This window comes from Nipponia nippon, unplaced genomic scaffold (assembly GCF_047370975.1).
Source record: "Nipponia nippon isolate SJK-2023a ecotype South Korea unplaced genomic scaffold, ASM4737097v1 scaffold_12, whole genome shotgun sequence".
Classification (NCBI taxonomy): domain Eukaryota; kingdom Metazoa; phylum Chordata; class Aves; order Pelecaniformes; family Threskiornithidae; genus Nipponia; species Nipponia nippon.
This window is the reverse complement of record NW_028262313.1, coordinates 17218758-17235045: the sequence shown is the minus strand read 5'-3', so window position 1 is coordinate 17235045 and position 16288 is coordinate 17218758. Positions and strand designations below refer to the sequence as shown.

General features: G+C 52.0%; 1 protein-coding gene across 1 annotated transcript in view; it reads right to left on the bottom strand.

The window, feature by feature from the left end:
- Window positions 1-3318: 3318 nt before the first annotated feature.
- PCDH19 (protocadherin 19) overlaps window positions 3319-16288 on the bottom strand; it is a 59805-nt gene continuing 46835 nt past the window's right edge. Inside the window, exon 5 of the mRNA XM_087749095.1 lies at window positions 3319-8177. Coding sequence (XP_087605221.1) covers window positions 7588-8177 — 590 coding nt within the window. The 3' untranslated portion in view covers window positions 3319-7587. The remainder of the gene's footprint in view (window positions 8178-16288) is intronic.

The following is a 16288-nucleotide window of genomic DNA, read 5'->3' as shown; positions in this document are numbered from 1 at the left end:
TTAACTGCAATCCAGAGACAATATTTCTTGGGAAAAGCTTTTAAGCTTGATCAGTGATGGGGTTAATATTGTTTGCCATGTGTCTCAATTTTTTATCTGTATTAATGGAGGTGCCACAGCAGGGTTTTCTACAGCAGTAGTACAGTGGTGCTTTGTTGGGTTTTGTCTTTTTTTTTTTTTTTTTTTTTTAAACACTGGGTTGCGATGAGTGATCACACCACAGTACAGCAGCTACCGACCACGTCCCCGCAGAAGCGGCCCCGCCAATGGCACAATGTCTACCCTAAAGCCCAGAGTTTGTCCCCAAAGAGCCATCCTTCCTGCTGCAGCCCGTCCCCGTCACCGAGGGCCAGGAGCAGAGGAGGGAGCTGCTCAGGGCTGCGCGGCAGCAGAGGTGAGCTCTATAATTGTACACCTGCCCGTGTTTGCTCTCTGATGGCTCTTTGGGGACGCTTGGTTACATCACGTTCAAAAGAAAAGGACAACAACACGAAACAAAAAACAGATGCAAGTTAAACAAGTGGAAGGCCCGCTGGGGCTGCCAGCAAAGCTGGACTCTGGTTTCTGCCCAAGGCAAGTGACTGCAGGCAGCTACACGGCAGGCAGAAGGTCCCACACCTTTCCCCACCAGCACCACGACGTGGGAGCAGAGCCCGGACCCGGGACCAACAGAAAGGCAGGACGGGGACCTACGCTCCCCCTTGCCCTGCCCGCAATACTCTGTGTTTGCAGAGCCATGCTTTAAACTGAAATATATTATATGTATTTTTGCTCTGTGCTTTCAGGCTTTTGATCCCTCCAATTTATTTGTTCTTGCCTTTGTGGGCTTAACAGTCAAAGTGTATGATAATTCATTGCTTGTTAATCCAATTTGGCTCTATTTAGATATTCCAGTTTAACATCAAATGTAATATAAAATAATGTCCAGAAGAAACACAAATGAGATCCATGTCCATGAACCAGCCCTGAACCTTGCCCGGTGAGGGCTGGCTGCTTTCTTTGCTAATTTATTCTCTCTCCAGCTTCACTGAGCCAGTCCTTGTGGCCGAGCCCCTCACCGCAGCCAGGGCGCAGCAGGGCTGGGGGCTCCGCACCTTGGGGTGCGGCAGAGCACCCCTGGAAGCTCTCTCCCATGGGAGAGCAGGGAGCACCAGCTGCTGGCACAGCCCCAGGAAGCCTCTCCTAGGGATGCTGGGGAGCTCAGGGGGCTGCGGGCTGGGTCCCCCCCAGGTCTGGGGCAGCAGCTCCCTGGGGAACCCAGCCCACCCACAGCACCCAGCTCTCCATACCGACCGCTCCTGTTTATCAGCGCAGCCCAAAGCCTGCAGCCCAGCAGTGCTGGGGAGAGACCTGCCTGGCCAAAGCCAGCCCAGCCCCAGGGACCTCGCCAGGGCTTGCTTCAGCTCAGAATCTGGCCCTCAGCGCAAGGCAGCCTGCCGAGCGGTGAGATTTAGCACATCCCTATGGGCCAGCAGCGTTTCCAGACAGGCACGCTTGAAAGAAGAATCCCTTTTTTATCTGCAGCAGACTCTCAATCACGCTGCCTCCCGCCGCCCACCTCGGCCCTTCCTGGCACCGTTATTTATGCAAACTTCAATGCCGCTGCTACTGCTGCTGTCTCAGCAGAGGAGACGCTGCAGCTCTTTGGGGTGCGCCGGCGGGGACAGAGGACGGCGACAGCTGGCTGGGGAGCACAGCGGGGACATGTCACCGACCTGACATCTCCGAGCCCCCAGCTCGCTCCAAGCAGGAGCCCGCAGCCAGCACGGCGAGCTGGCTGGCGTTAGAGGAGGTTTATTAAATTAGGAGAGAGCCAGCGCCCACAGGGTCCCAGCAGGTTCTGGGTGAGAGCTGGTCTGGGATGCCACAAGGGGAGTCCTCCCTCCAGAGAGGTTTCAGCCCCATTTTGGCTCTCAGCCTGCAGTCAGCCCATGCCTGGCCCCCGGGCTGGGGCTGTGCATTGCCGCGCTGCCAGCCCCCTGGGTAGCCCCACAGCCACTGCCCTTATTCCTCTGCCTCCCACCACTGCTGTTCAGGGTCAGCTCACTGGGGCCGTTCCCCCCCCAAACAGGGTCAGTCCCTACCTGGGAGACAAGCCTATGGTGCCGGCACGGCTCCAGCGCTGGGTCCCTGGTGCAGGCAGGGGACACGGCTCAGGGATGCTGCAACGCAGCCCACTGCCTCCCCAGGCACCGGCGTGGGTCTGCAGCAGCACCACTGGTCCCCAGACAGGCTACAAACCAACCCGGACAGACCAAAGACTGCAAATCCTCAATGAACCACCAGCCTCCCCTCCACAGCCTGGCTTTATCTCCTTTTACCCACCTGCCAAATGACTAACTAACGAGGGGGCAGCAAGGCCCTGGGTCCTGCTGCTGGGCTGGCTGCAAACCATTGCCTGGGGTCCCTGTGCTGGCTGACCCATGCCTGTGCCAGAGCTGACCCCGGAGCAGTCAGCCAGACCCCACTGCATCGCTGAAGCCTTTACTACGGAGTTACAGCAGTGGGGGACCCATCCAGGCATGGTTAACACCCCGGCTGCCCCCTGTGTGCCCCAGCCATGGGCACGGTGCTGGGGCATGCAGCTCAAGCACCTTCCCACCCCTGGGAAGGGGCTTCTCGCGTCGCGCTCGTTCCAGTTCCACCTTGGTGTCACCTCCGCTGGGCCACCCAACAGGCAGAGGCGACTAGGGGAGGGCATTTATCCCTGCTAGCCACAACGCGCTCGGATGCTCCGTGCCTAAGAGCGGTCTGTGAGCAGACCGTTAATTCAGAGGCAGTGGATGCTCCTCATCATCTCCCCACAGCCTCCAAAGTGCCTCCTGAAAACCTAGGGACAATAGGTCTTTCCTTCTCTACTGTGCCTCAGTGGAGAAGTAGTGTGTGTTGGAGGTGTTTCCTACCCACGCTTACCCCTCTCGGAGCTGTGTTTCCCCGAAGGTGGGGGGGGGGGGGGGGGGTGCGAAGGGCCAGCACCGTGCCCGGTTTCGTGGGGGCGAGGAGAGGGGCTCTGCCTTGGCCAGAGCCGCGGTGGGGCTCAGAGCCTGCCCGCCCCAGTGGGTCTCCCGTGGGGACGGTGACGACCCCTCCTTGGGACCAGGAAAGCTCTGCCTGAGGTTTGCAGCCTCTCGGGTGCCAAAGCGGATCAGCTGCGGGAGAAGCAGATGGGGAAAGGGCTGGAGAGGCACCCAGACCACGCAGGCACCCAGCCCTGTGCTGGCTTCTGCAGGGCCAGCACCTGGAGCCCGTCAAAGCAAACCCACTTAGGCATATTTAACCAAACACTTACTTTCCATTTTATTCAATAATTGCTTTAATACTAAAATGCATTAGATGCTCAAAGCAGAGAAAAGAAAATCACATTTAGGTGGAAAACAAAATTCTCATCAGATGAAAAAAAACCAGTGTGGCAGGTACACCATTTTGAAACAGAATTGTAATAATTTAATAAAGCTGCTTTATCATCTTCATAAAATAGACAGAATGGTGATTCTTTTTTTTTTCCTTTTTCCATTTTGTTGTTTACAATGATTCAATCACTGTGAAAATGTACATAACATACATATCAGCATATACAACAATTTATTCTTCATATACTCGGCAACGGAGACACCATGACGAGACGTACCGCGCTCAGTCCAGTGGCAGCCCTGCCTGCTGCCAGCAGGCGAGCAGCGCCGGTGCCGCCGCCGGCTCTTCCCGGTGTTAAGGTGCGAGACCCGCGGCTCATACCTGCCATCCCGCAAGGCTGCGAGGAGGCGGCGTGCTGCTGAAAACCAGTTTGCATTTGGTGTGTTTGAAGATTATATCCCAGCTTAGATCAGCTGAACATCAACTGATGCCGACAGAGGATCCATCTCAGCAGCGCTTGCAGCAGGGTCGGCTGGGCTTCTCCCCAATGGGTACCGCAACTCAGGTTGGATCAGAGATTACCCACCGCTGCGAAAGCAGCTGTAGCAACAAGATCATCAATTTTCCCCAATGACAGACAAATGTGTTTCCATTCATAATTAGATTTTTTTTTCCCCCAAGAATAATTTCAACATATTCATCAGACAGTGTGTTCTTTACAAAAGCAACTTGTTTCCTATTTGAAAAAAAAAAAAAAAGGAATTCACTTCTGCACAACGTGTGATCCACAGGCCACCTCCAGCTTCACAACAAACAGGGAACGGCAACAACCTCAGCAGGACGGTGCTCAGGGGGTATTTTTCCAGCCATCAGTCGTCCCCGCCAGCCCTCCGTCATCCCTCCCGGCGCAGCCCTGCAGCCTGGAGGGTGGGAAAGGCCGGGGGCTCCCCAAGGAGCAGGGAAGGGTCCCTGGGCCAGCACAGGGGGGGGTTCATCTCCCCCGGTCCCCAGCCCCGGGGCTGCTCCAGGTGGGGTCCTCGTCATGCTCGGGGGAGAATCGTAGGTGGTTGCTGCTCTCCTGGATAAATGGGATAACCAGGGGAGCAGAGCAAGTTTGCCTGAAGGAAACCAACAGAACCCAGCGATTTTTCCTAAACCAAATCTGAGGACAGGTTTAAGTTATTAAAAAGCACAATAATTACATCTGGAGCCCCCCCCCAGACCGCCCCCCACGCCCCGCAGCTTTGAACGTTTTTGCATGGCCGGTTTTGATGCAACTAGGAAAAAAACCAAGACAGACTGCGATTTGCCCAGGAGCCCTGAACTCATCTCAAGTGACACAGAGGGACAGTGACAGGAGCAGCAAAATATTCAGGAGAGGGACGAGGCAGCAGAGCCAGGGCCACTCTCGGGCTCTCCCCTCGGCCCCGTGCGGTGAGGACGTGCCGGGGAAGGGCCCCTCGCTCAGCATCCCCGGCTGCAGCCCGGGTCAGCCCAGAAAACTGGTGTTTAAACGATTTTCTTGGAGGCATAAGGGTTTACTGACCTCTTTAATGCCCCCTTTTAATACAGAATTATTTCACGTTCCTTCTCGGCTGTGCTTTTATTCAGAGTGGCAAGGAACGTTTCCTCTGGGTAAATTAGTGAAATGTTTCTATTTTTTTTTCTTTCTTCCTTTTCAGTTAGCATCTATTTTTCATCCAAAACACCGGGCTGGTGGTGGTGGCTCTGCAGGCAGAGGGCAACGCTCAGCAGAAATTACCGGCCGGAGCTTTTTGGGCAGCTGGGGATGATGATGGGGCGCCCGGAGACGGGGGGGACCAGCGCACCCCATCCCTGCAATGGGCAATGGGGGGAGCCGGGTCCCATCCTGCCGGAGCTGGGGGGCAGAGGATGGGGCAACGTGGGGCCGTTGCCCTGCGAAGCCAAGAGGATCTGACAGATGGGGCATCACAGGCTCTGTCGCTCAGCAAACGCATACTTCGCCCCCCAAAAAAACATCCAGAGCTGACAAAAACAGGTAACATCAGAATAAACCCAGCTGAACAGTTACAGAAAATCCAGTTACTCCAACAGCCCCAAGCCAGCCCCTTTCTTCTTTGCTTGTGTTATAACAATACACACATTTGGGGAAAAAAAACAGAAATAAATGACAGCGGTAACAGTACGCAGGCAGCAAACACTGCAGGAACAGAAATAGCATATCCCTGAAAAATGGGCTCAAACTCCAGAACAGAGGGGAAAATCCCCGGTTCGCTTTCCGGAGGGATGCAGGACATCACGTTAACGCGTGGGATGGGAGCTGAATGAGGTAGTCATCAACACCAGCGAGGGAAGCGTCACAAATTTCATTAGATGACCATTTTTTGTCGGTTCTTTCCCAATTCCTGGCCCTAGCAAGTGGCAGGGGGAACAGGCTGACTGCGGACCTGTCTCAGACCGGCTACGACTTCAGGCAGGATCAATCTGCCCTGAAGAAACAAATGGCTAGAGCTTAATTTTATTTTGAGGATAATAATGACTGGAGCTTGTTTTCTTGTTGATGTTTTTAATTTAAATAAATCAAAGTAACAAATATTTTATCATGATATGTAGACCTAGAAAGACTATCTCTCTAGAAACCACTAATTTCAACTTGCTGGTACAGCAAACATTGGCAAGAGCTATGTATTTTCCCTTCCATAATCAATTTTAAATTCTAGGAAACATTATTTAGGCTAGGAAAATCTGCCTGGTGAAGGGTTAATAATAATAATAATGATAATAATAATACACTAACTGAAATCCTCCTACCTTACTCATACCTCACTGAGGAATTATCACTGCAAGAGAGTAGAGAGCTGTGAAACCCCTTCCCTCTCCCCCTTCTACAAAATGGCTATTAAAGTAGCTCAATTTTTAAATCAATTTTATATGAGTAAATTTGTACCCACACAAAAAAGTCCTTAATTATGAGAAAAAATAATGAATTGCTTTAATTTTTTCTCCATTAAGAAGGCACATTAATTGAATTAGTAGCGTTGTTACATATCACCTGTCTGCCCCTAAATTAACATCACTATTGCTCATTCCATACTTATTTATGATGGAGGGATAGAAAGAAAACAGAGCAGTCTAAAATCCATGCCATGGTGACATACAAATACACACATACTTGGCATAATCGTGACTGGGAAATGCTGACTGGAAGCGTGTGGCTAATTGAGAAGGTAATTTAGATCTCTTAAATAATTCCATCACTTCGACTTGGAAATGATTGGAGATGGGGGATATCTAAATCTGGGAACTGGAAAAAAATCCAACTCAACCAACTCAACCAACTTCTGGAAAACCTTTCCATGCATTGCCTTGAAATTACGCAAAAGAAATGGATAAGGGAAAAAGTTCAGCACAGTGCATCCAACAATTGCAATCCAGGCAGAATTTTCCCCAAAACGTCTCCCCGTAAAGCCCTGTCGCCGCCCTGCAAGAGCCGGGGGAGGCTGCAGGCGATGGTGGGGGCTGGAAGAAGCGCTTGCTCCACTGGGTCTGAAAACTGCAGGTTCCCCAAGGTTTAAGTAAGATGATTGTGATTTATTTTTTTTTTTTTAGCTTGAAAGCCTTTTGCCATCACTAGACATACAGTAATTTGCAATATCAAATACAATAATAGTACAGATAAGCATGTGACAGCAAAAGGATTCATAAATGCAGGGGTGTCCATAGCAAAATAGCAACATCTTAAAATACAAACAACCTTGTGTTGGGCGAATATTAAAACTCACCAGACTGTCATCTTGAACAGTCACACACAAGAAATGGCCGCTATTTTGTCTAGACTACAAAACCACCGGGGTGATTACTAAAGATGTCCGAATAAGGAATTTGCCATTCAATTCTTTCCAGGAACGGAAATTTATCTTCGTTTTGAGATATAAAAATATATAAACTCCGAGGAGGGGATACCGAGCGCTCCTGAGGACCGGGGGGGTCTCGCCTCTGCCCCCCGCCACCCACCGCCTCCTGGCAAAAGCAAAACACCAGCTACTTTGCTCCGGCTGCACACCCCTGCCGCCTGTTGAGACAAGTGGGATTGTCACATTAACGGTAGCTTCATTTATAAACAATACATTTAGGGAAAGCTTTTAAATACAGCAATCTGTGAACCATTGGTAAGCGATAAAAACAATCTGCGCTGGGAATCGTGCGGTCCCTCATCCTCATCATCCTCCTCCTCCTCCTCTCGCTGGGTGCCGCTCAGAGGACGATGTCTTTTAGTCTCCGGGCGCCGGGCGAGTCCTTTTCCCGGCGTTCCTGCAGGAGCGGGTTGCCCTCCTGCCCTCCGCTCTCGCTGTCCGCCCCCCGGGGCTCTGCCTCCGTCGGCCGGGAAGGGCCACTGTTCCCAAAGGGCTCCCGTTCCCGGTTGCCGGCGCAGTGCCCGGCACCGTACGGTGCCGCCGGCTTGCCAGACAAAGGGCTTTTCAGGTGGAGGGGCGAGGTGACGGGGCTGACGGCCTCGCAGCCGTTGCCCGCCTCGCGGACGGCGCCGCTCACCTTGGGGCTGCAGGCGGCCGGGTCCACCGTTCTTTTGCCTTTGGGGTTGGCGAGCCGCTCGTCGGCGAGGGGCTCGCCGCCCTCCTTGCCGAAGGTGGCGAAGGTCCTTTTTGTGCTGCAGTCTGCGTAAGGCTCCGCGTCCACCGCCGTCGCCTCGATGGAGAGGGCGATGACGTTCCTCCCGTGCTCGGGGGACTTGGCACGGCTGGGGACGGCGCCGCGGGGCATCCAGCACCTGTCCGAGTGGCCCAGGATGCGGCATTCCTCCCTGCAATGAAATCCTTCGCTCTGATCTGCGTGGAGAAAACACAAGGGCCGTTGAAGGGAGGGAGACCCGCCGGGGGGGCCCGCCACCCCCCAGCCTGCCCGGGGTGGGGGAGCCCCCACCAAGCCAGGCGCTGCCCATCACTCCCACCCAAACAGCGCTTCTCCTACCCTAAACAGCAATCATTTTTAAGGCAAGGCTCGGAAGAGGGATTTTTTTTCTTTACTGTTATTTCTCTGCTACTCTAAAGACCGGAGTTCAATTTCCAACAGGTTGTGTGTCATCTGCCACCGCCAGACCTGCAACCTGAAGAAAAGAGTTACGGCTGCAAATCCATCACAGCGGGCCTGTCCCGCGTGGCGAGCCGCTCCGAGTCAGCGCTTTCTGGGTTTAGTAACCAGTGCTAAAAGCCACCATGTTTTAAGCTTGGTTGGACGTGACTTTTAAGCTTGACTTTTTGCAGAAGGGGGAAGGGAGCAGAGGGAGGAGGGAGTTTTCTTTGGGTTTTTGGTGTATATTTGTGTTTTAACTTTTTGCTTAATCCCCACTGACCTCCCACACAACAGAGGCTTTATAAATCTCCAAGACTGCCCACTCCACTGAAGATTAAATGTGTCATTCCCAGCACTGGGGCTTTATTCATACGAGAGCAATAAAGATCCCTTCTCTCGACTTAGGGCTGTCCCGACACCATGTTACAGGGCTGAAATATGGAGTGGTGGTTTAATCCTTTCCGAGGACCTTCCATGCCCAGGTCTGAGCGCTCCCAGGCGGGTGCAAACCCTCGTGCCTGGTGCTCGCCCGCATCCGCGCGCTGCCGGCCAACCCCAAGGGGCTGCATGGCCTCAACCCCCACCACGGACGGACAAACTGGGGCCCAGGGAAGCGGCCGGGCTCAGCCAAGTGCAAAGCTGGAAAGCAAATCCAGGAATCTCAGCTTCCCCAGCTTTTGCTGAGCGTCTGACCGTGGCTCCCACTGAACACTGCAGGGTCCTGGCTGCTTTTCAGTCTCAGCTTATGATTTTCCCTTCATTTGATAAGAACTTGTCATTACAGCTAGCCCTCAAAAGCACAACCTTTCCCTGCGCAAAGACGTAGCTCCTTCCTATCCTACCCTATATACGCGCAAAGCAGCGTTAAAGCCCTAATGCCATTACCCATACAAGACCGCGCTCGGTCAGTGCCGGTTTGATGGATTGAAGCCTGCGAAGGTGCAGACTCAGCCTGGGTTTGCTTCCCGTCCATCTGCAAACCGTTCATTTTGATGCTTTGTACATCTGTGTGCATAACCTCCGCTCCTCAGACACATTGGTATTTCCACCACATTCGAGCACTAGGGCGGCTGATAAAAATTCTCAGCACATAACACAATGCACCAAAATATGAGCAGCTTAACACTTACACAGAATAAACGAGTAAAAGGCAGACCTCAAAAAAAAAAAAAAGAAGGATTTTTTTTTAAAGGAGAAGAAGCCAATTAATTGAAAAATCTATGGGTAAAACATAAGCTTTCTCTCTACATCAGAGCAGCTACCTGGTGGTGTGGAGCGTGGCGCCGGGTGGCTGCGTAGGAGGTCTGGGTTTCGGCAGCCGCCTTTACAGCAGTCTGAGAGAGGGATGCTCTGAGCCTTACATGCAGAACAACCTGCACCGAGATCTAAAAGCCCATGCTCTTATATTTTGATTCTGTTACTTTCAAGTACTTGAGCAAAATAAAAAAAAGAAAAATTGCCCAGAAAGTGTTGCTGTCTGCCTATTTATCCACAGCTTAACTTCAAAAGGGTGCTACAGGCGTACAAAGTTGTGTAGTCTGGCTGCGATAGCAGAGGACTTGGTGATGGCTGGAGGGGCTACAGAAATATCTCGGGTTCTCATCCCTGATGAGACACTGATTTATTGTGCTGTGTGACCTTGGGCGCATTGCTGGAGCACACATCACTTCAGTCTCTCCGCAAACACGAAAGGCGGGATCTTGGGCACACGCTGGGCTGGCTGGTCCAGCGCGGGAAGGCACGGAGGGAGCTGCTGCTCCTCACCTGCCCAGCCCAGAATCACGGTTCAGCCCCACATCCACGGGACCACCGCAGCCAAGGCAAACCTGGCTCCAGGCGGAGCATAGGCAGGTTTACCTCGCCTTGACCCATTTATTCCAAGCTGGCACATTTTACAGTTAAAAACAAATTGAGGACTTCACCAATGATTGTACTGCAAGTGGATATTCCTCAAACCCTAGGAAGGGACCCGTGCTTTAAGAGAGGTTTTACTAAAGACCGCTGGCGCGGTGCCTATCTGCTGTGGCGATGATCCGCTTTGGATACCAAGATGCTTGTCTGTAAGTCGCGCCAGCGGCAGCTGAAACGCAGGCAGGAGAAGAGATGAAAAGCATTACATTAAATTATACCGTTTCAATCTTTTATTTTATGAAGGGAATGTAACAAGTACGTAAGACGCCAGGCTGGATGTCACCAGCCATCCACAGACCTGAAGACAACAGGTAGCTCCATTGGACATTCTGCCTCCCTGCTCCTGTCCCTACCACATGTCTCAGCTTTGGTCTGCAGAGACCAGGTCCCACAGCCAGAAACCATCCTGCTCTTGGGGACAACACATGTCTGGGCTGCCCAGACCAGCCCTGACCTGGCAGCAGGCCCGGGGACCAGTGCGGGGCCCTGACCAGCAGCCGCTTCTTCATGGCAGAATGAGGATTTTCAGCTACCCACCCATCACTGTCTTAACCCTGTAATTGACATAAAATACTATTTTTACGCCATAAGCACTCCCTATTGATACACACGAACACCCCAGCACTCCTCTGCTATCCCAGGTCCAAAGGCAAGCTCGGAGGGCTTCGGGCTCCTCCGGCGGGCTGATCCCAGGGCTGTCACCTCGCATCCTCCTGCGCAGGAGCAGCTGCTGCCCCAAAGCAGAGGCAGGCACGTCGGGCACCGCTCCTGGTGCTGCCCTTTGCAGCCAGGTCTGACTCACCCAGCCCTAACGGCACCCAGGACGGTCATTCACATTCACGGGCTCTTTATTGTACTGTTCTGTCTTTTTTTTTTTTTACCACTTTAACAATCGGAAATAGGACAACAGGAAATTGTTTTACAGCCCTAGACCTGCCCTAGTCAATATGACTGTTACTGTCTGCACTAAAAAATGTTCGTAATGCAAGGAGCAAAGCCCGGGTAATAACCACCGCACCACGCACAACATGACGAGCGGCAGGCAGCCAAAACAGGCAGCTTCCCACCTCCGCGCCCGGCGCACCGATGGCAGGGGGTTGAGCAAAGGGAGGAGGAAACAACAGAGGGGCATCGCTGGGTGAGCAATGCCACAGCTTCAGCGGCGCTCTGCATGAGCCACGGAGCAGACACCTCCTCCCGGACAGGAGTCCCCAAGGAGCCCAATGCACCAGGCTGGCAAGGACCCGCCGGCTGACACGGCCCGGGGAAGGGGAACACCATGGCCCAGGGCTGTGCAAGCTGCTCTGAGCTGGGCTGGGCTTTCTAATGAGCCAAGCACATCGCGTGCAGGCTGCAGGGAGAGTCCTGTTGCATATCAGGCTGTGGGGATACCTGTGTCACACACAGGCTGTCCCGAGAGATGCGGAGCAGCTCGCAGGGGGCAGGTGCCACGCGCGGGTGACGGCCATCCAGTCTGGCACACAAGGCGCGCAGGTCCCACAGCAGCAATGTCCATTTTTCAGCCAGTCTGCCTTCACAACTCCAGAATCTCATTTCAGAGCACCTTGGGGCAGGGTCACTTTTAAAATTATTCCCCTCCAGGTGCAAAACATCCTGGCAGAAGCCTTGCCATGAAGAGGTGAGCAGTTATCCTGGAGGCTTGGCAGAAAAAATGTGTCATTGCTGAACGTAAGCTTTCACATAGCAAATATGAATTAAAATAAAACCAACAGCCACCCCTGGAATAAATATGCTCCTCAACAAGTACAGCAAAACCCACGTTGAGCTCCAGATTTCAAACCTTCTCTACTTGCACCTCAGGGGACCAGCACAAAGGCAACTAATAACGAGCCCCAGCCAGCCCCGCATGCTGCCTGTGCTGCCTGCGGGGTCTGAGCCAGGCAGCGGGCTGCTGAGAACCAGCGGCTGCAGAAAGACCTGGTGGGAGAGACGACGACACCCGCGGCTCATCTGTGGGCAGACGCACAGCTCTCCTTGCTGGCGGGGAACGGGAGCTGGGGACAGTGGCACAGCAACACCAGAAGCAGGGAGGTGACATGAAAAATCAAGACTGCCCTAATTCCCGGGGCTGAGCCCAGCACAGCACCCATCTAAGGGGTCCGAGCACCCTTCTGCCTGCACCCTCAGCACTTCCCGATCCCACCATGAAAGCTCTTGGCCAGGTGAGCAGGGAGATGGGATGGATGCCCAAGAGCTGGGAGCTGAGAGGAGCCCAGGAGGAGCTGGCAGAGGACATGGGGTGGGTGCTGGAGCAACAGAGCCTCCAGCTCCCCCTGCACGGGGCCTTCTCTCGTTAAAAGGAAGGACTAACGAACATCCAGGGTGTACAAGTGCTTTCAATCTCCTATTCAAAGCCTGCGTACCTGCGGCAGAGCAACATGAAGCCGGTGTGCAAGGTGCCCATTCAGCTCTCAGAGCAATTGAATTATCTCCAGTGGCATCGCAGTGCTGGCCAAAGAGACAAAGTTAAATCGTAGCAAGGTGCAAGTGCCTGGGAATGTAATATTCCTGATAAATGGCCAGATGACATGCGCTGTTATACAATCTAAGGTGCAATTTGGGCGATGACAATAGTCCCTGGAGTTTCCATTTTCAAACAGCCGCTCAGTTCAATCCAATCCATGTCAGAGCAGCTTTGCCGAGGTGAGTAAGTAGAGCTCATTTGTGCTATTACATGGGGAGCAAGGAAAAGGAGTGGAAGAGTTGCTTGAAAATGAAAAATAAGAAAAAAAACGGCGACTGGAAGAATCACAGCCTGGCTGGGACGTGCACAAGGCGAGGGTGCGTGGGGGAGCATCGTGCTGAGCGGCCCCAGCCCAAAGCCCCAGCCCGATGCCGGTGCAGGGCACGCGTGCCCGTACCTGGGCCGGTGCCATCGGTACCCTCGTGCAGGAGCCTGGCTTTATCTCCACATTTCAGTGTTTCTTCAGCAACCGTATGATTATACTGTAATCACGATGACACTGCTCCTGGGTACAGCAAACAGCACGATCATTAAAAAATTCATTTCAAAATCTTCCTGGAAGCTAATAAATTTTACAGCAGTTTCAATCCTTTCTCATTGCAACAAAGAAAAGCTTAGTTCCAGACAAATTAAAAGTAAATTGATTGCCTTAGGGGAATCTATTCAAATATCACTTTTCCATGTTAGAAATCTCTTCCTGAAACAAGAAGAGGAAAGCCAGGGAGAGCCAGCATGGGAACGATGTGGAAAAGCAAATCATTAAATCTCAGTTCACGGAACTAAGGGGGAGGGGGGGAATCAAACTTAAAATAAAATACAAATGTCTCACTGGGGTGCAGGCCTAACATTTGTGACAGAATTTATGAATAATAAATATGAATAAATAGTAAACATGAAGGGATCAAACATTGCTGTTGATGTTTACTCATGGTTAGCCATCTTTCATGGACAATGCACAACTGCATTATTTAACACTCCTCTTCCAGCTACTTTGGGGTTTCTTTTCAACTCTGGCACCTTAATTTTCTGGGGAATGTAGACCACGAGGTGTGAGGCAGGTCCCCGAGCCGCCCTGCAGCACCCAGCACCCTCGGCACGCCGGCAGAGCCCACCTCCCCTCCACCCCACCAGGAGCGGCAGTTCCCAGCTCAGGAGCAGCGATCCACTGCCTTACACTCCAGATAAAATAATAAGCTCGAGCAAAGTACAAACAGTCCCCAGCCATGGTTCATCATCTGCTTATAAATTAAGACTCTGCACCTCTCCCTTATCTCCGGTAATAGCACAATATCAGGAAACAAGAGGTGGGGAATAGTGCATTATATTTTTGACCTATGGGCTTTTACAGAGCCTTCTTCGCCTTTCCTAATAAGAAATCTCCAGTCTATGCAGAAATGTAATCCTGGCGTGGCTTCCCTTGCACAATGCTCAGAGGATGCTAATAACCAGGGACAGTGACAAATGCTCTTTACCGCAACGAGGAGCCTTTCTTTTCCTCTCTTTTGCCATTGTTCGGGATTTATGCAAGCTAAAAAATGCTGTATTTTTAATCCTGGATTGTCTGTCCCGACACAGGAGGTCAACAGTGCTTGGACAAAGCAAATGCCTGCAAGGAATTATTTTAGCGAAACAAGGGATGTGAATTAGATTAATTTATCAGGCAACTGCTGATAAGGACCCATGGCTGAATGCAGCTCATGGGCATCGCTTCTGTAATGGTCAACGGAGAGATGTGACGGGGCTCGCCCCCAGCTGCTGCTGTTACACACAGCTCCCAAGCAGCGCCGAGGACCCACGCTGATTTACACCAGCCGGGGGGTTGGCCCATTCACCTCTTCCTCTGCTCTCTATTACCATTAATGACGCCCTTTCTTCTGCAGAACGGTCCCTGTATCATGAACGAAGCCTGGCGCAGCGATACATCTGGGGTGCCTGGCTAGCTACGCACCGCAGGGCTAAGCAGAGATTTGATGCAAAAGATTTTCTCTGGAAAAATGCCTTCCCGGGCACACCTTTGGGATGAGAAGAAGGCTGTGGGAACGAGGGCGATCACCCGAAGCGAGAGGAGCTGATGCTTGGGCACGCCGTGCACTACAGCGGAGCCAGACCCAGAAGGTATTATGGGCTGGAATGCAATTTAATGCTGGCTGCCCCGCTTTGTCCGGGACCGCGGGCCAATCCCCACCTCATTCACAAGGCAAAATTAATTCCCTTTCAGAGGACCGGTGGAACACACCATTTAAACTCCAATTAATCCTTTTCTTAAGTGGTCCATAGAGCTCGTGCTGGCCCCTGAGCGGCGGGGATTTCACCTCCGAAACTCCGCTACTCATGCCTCGATACAGGGCTCATTAGCATCCTAACTGATGTTAGAATGCAGGATCTGGTCCTCGGAGGGGAGAGCACTCCAGGATCCGATAGACCTTTTCCATCTCGAACCATTACAGCTCCGTAATTCATAGGCACAGCTCCCATTAATGCTAATGGCAGTTACTGTGCTGCCTGCACAAGTGCAGAATACAACCCTTTGACTTCATTACTGGAATTCAATTTCATTAACGCTGGATACAGAGGGATTGTCCTAAATACACTCTTTCTTATATTTTTTTCATGTTAATGTAACCATTTGAGTATATTATACCCTGCAGAGATGGAAACATTTCTAGTCTGTTTAAACACATTTCCCACAATTGGGAGCAAAACTTTGTCTCCATTTATGCCTTTGACACCAGCTGCCTTCCATTTAATGGGACTTTAGTCACTAAAACTAATTAATCCAAAGGTTACTTTTCTCCGCTATTGTCAAATCCGAAACAGACAAATTCACGTGTTCTGTCGGGGCAACACGGGACCAGCCAGGCAGCCACATTCCAATGGCAGCAATAAATCAAATTATTACCCTACCCCATTCAAAATTAGGCATTGCTCCGAAAAGAGCTACTCGACGATTCTGATAAAAATCTAACAAAACAGAAATTACATTTGTGGAGATAAGAAGCAATTCCCAGCCACTTGTACTGGGCCAGCTCCTGGCCCAGCGCCTGTCGGAGCAGCATCCCTGTCCTCGCTGCAGCCGTACCTATGTACACCCCTTGGGGGGCTCACGGCAAACGTTTTACCGCAACCAGCACCTCCCTTGGCCAGGATGAAGCAGAAACACCCATCCTCATCCTCTCCCCGCAGGGATGCGGAGGGCAAGGGTGCCGGCAGGAGCGGGGAGGCAGGCGAGACCCGCTCCTGCGCACCCGCCCAACGCGGCTCTCCCATCCCTGCGAGGTTTCTGGCGCTTCCACACAACAAATGAGAAATAAAGGAGCCGAGGTTATAAACGCTGATACATAATTTACTCCTATTATCAAGATTAAACACATCTTTGCATGCTTAGCATAAAACAACTGCCTTTCCCCAGATTTCTCAAGGACATGCATAAACTTCGTTATTATCTAAATAATCAAAAGAGTATTTCAATAG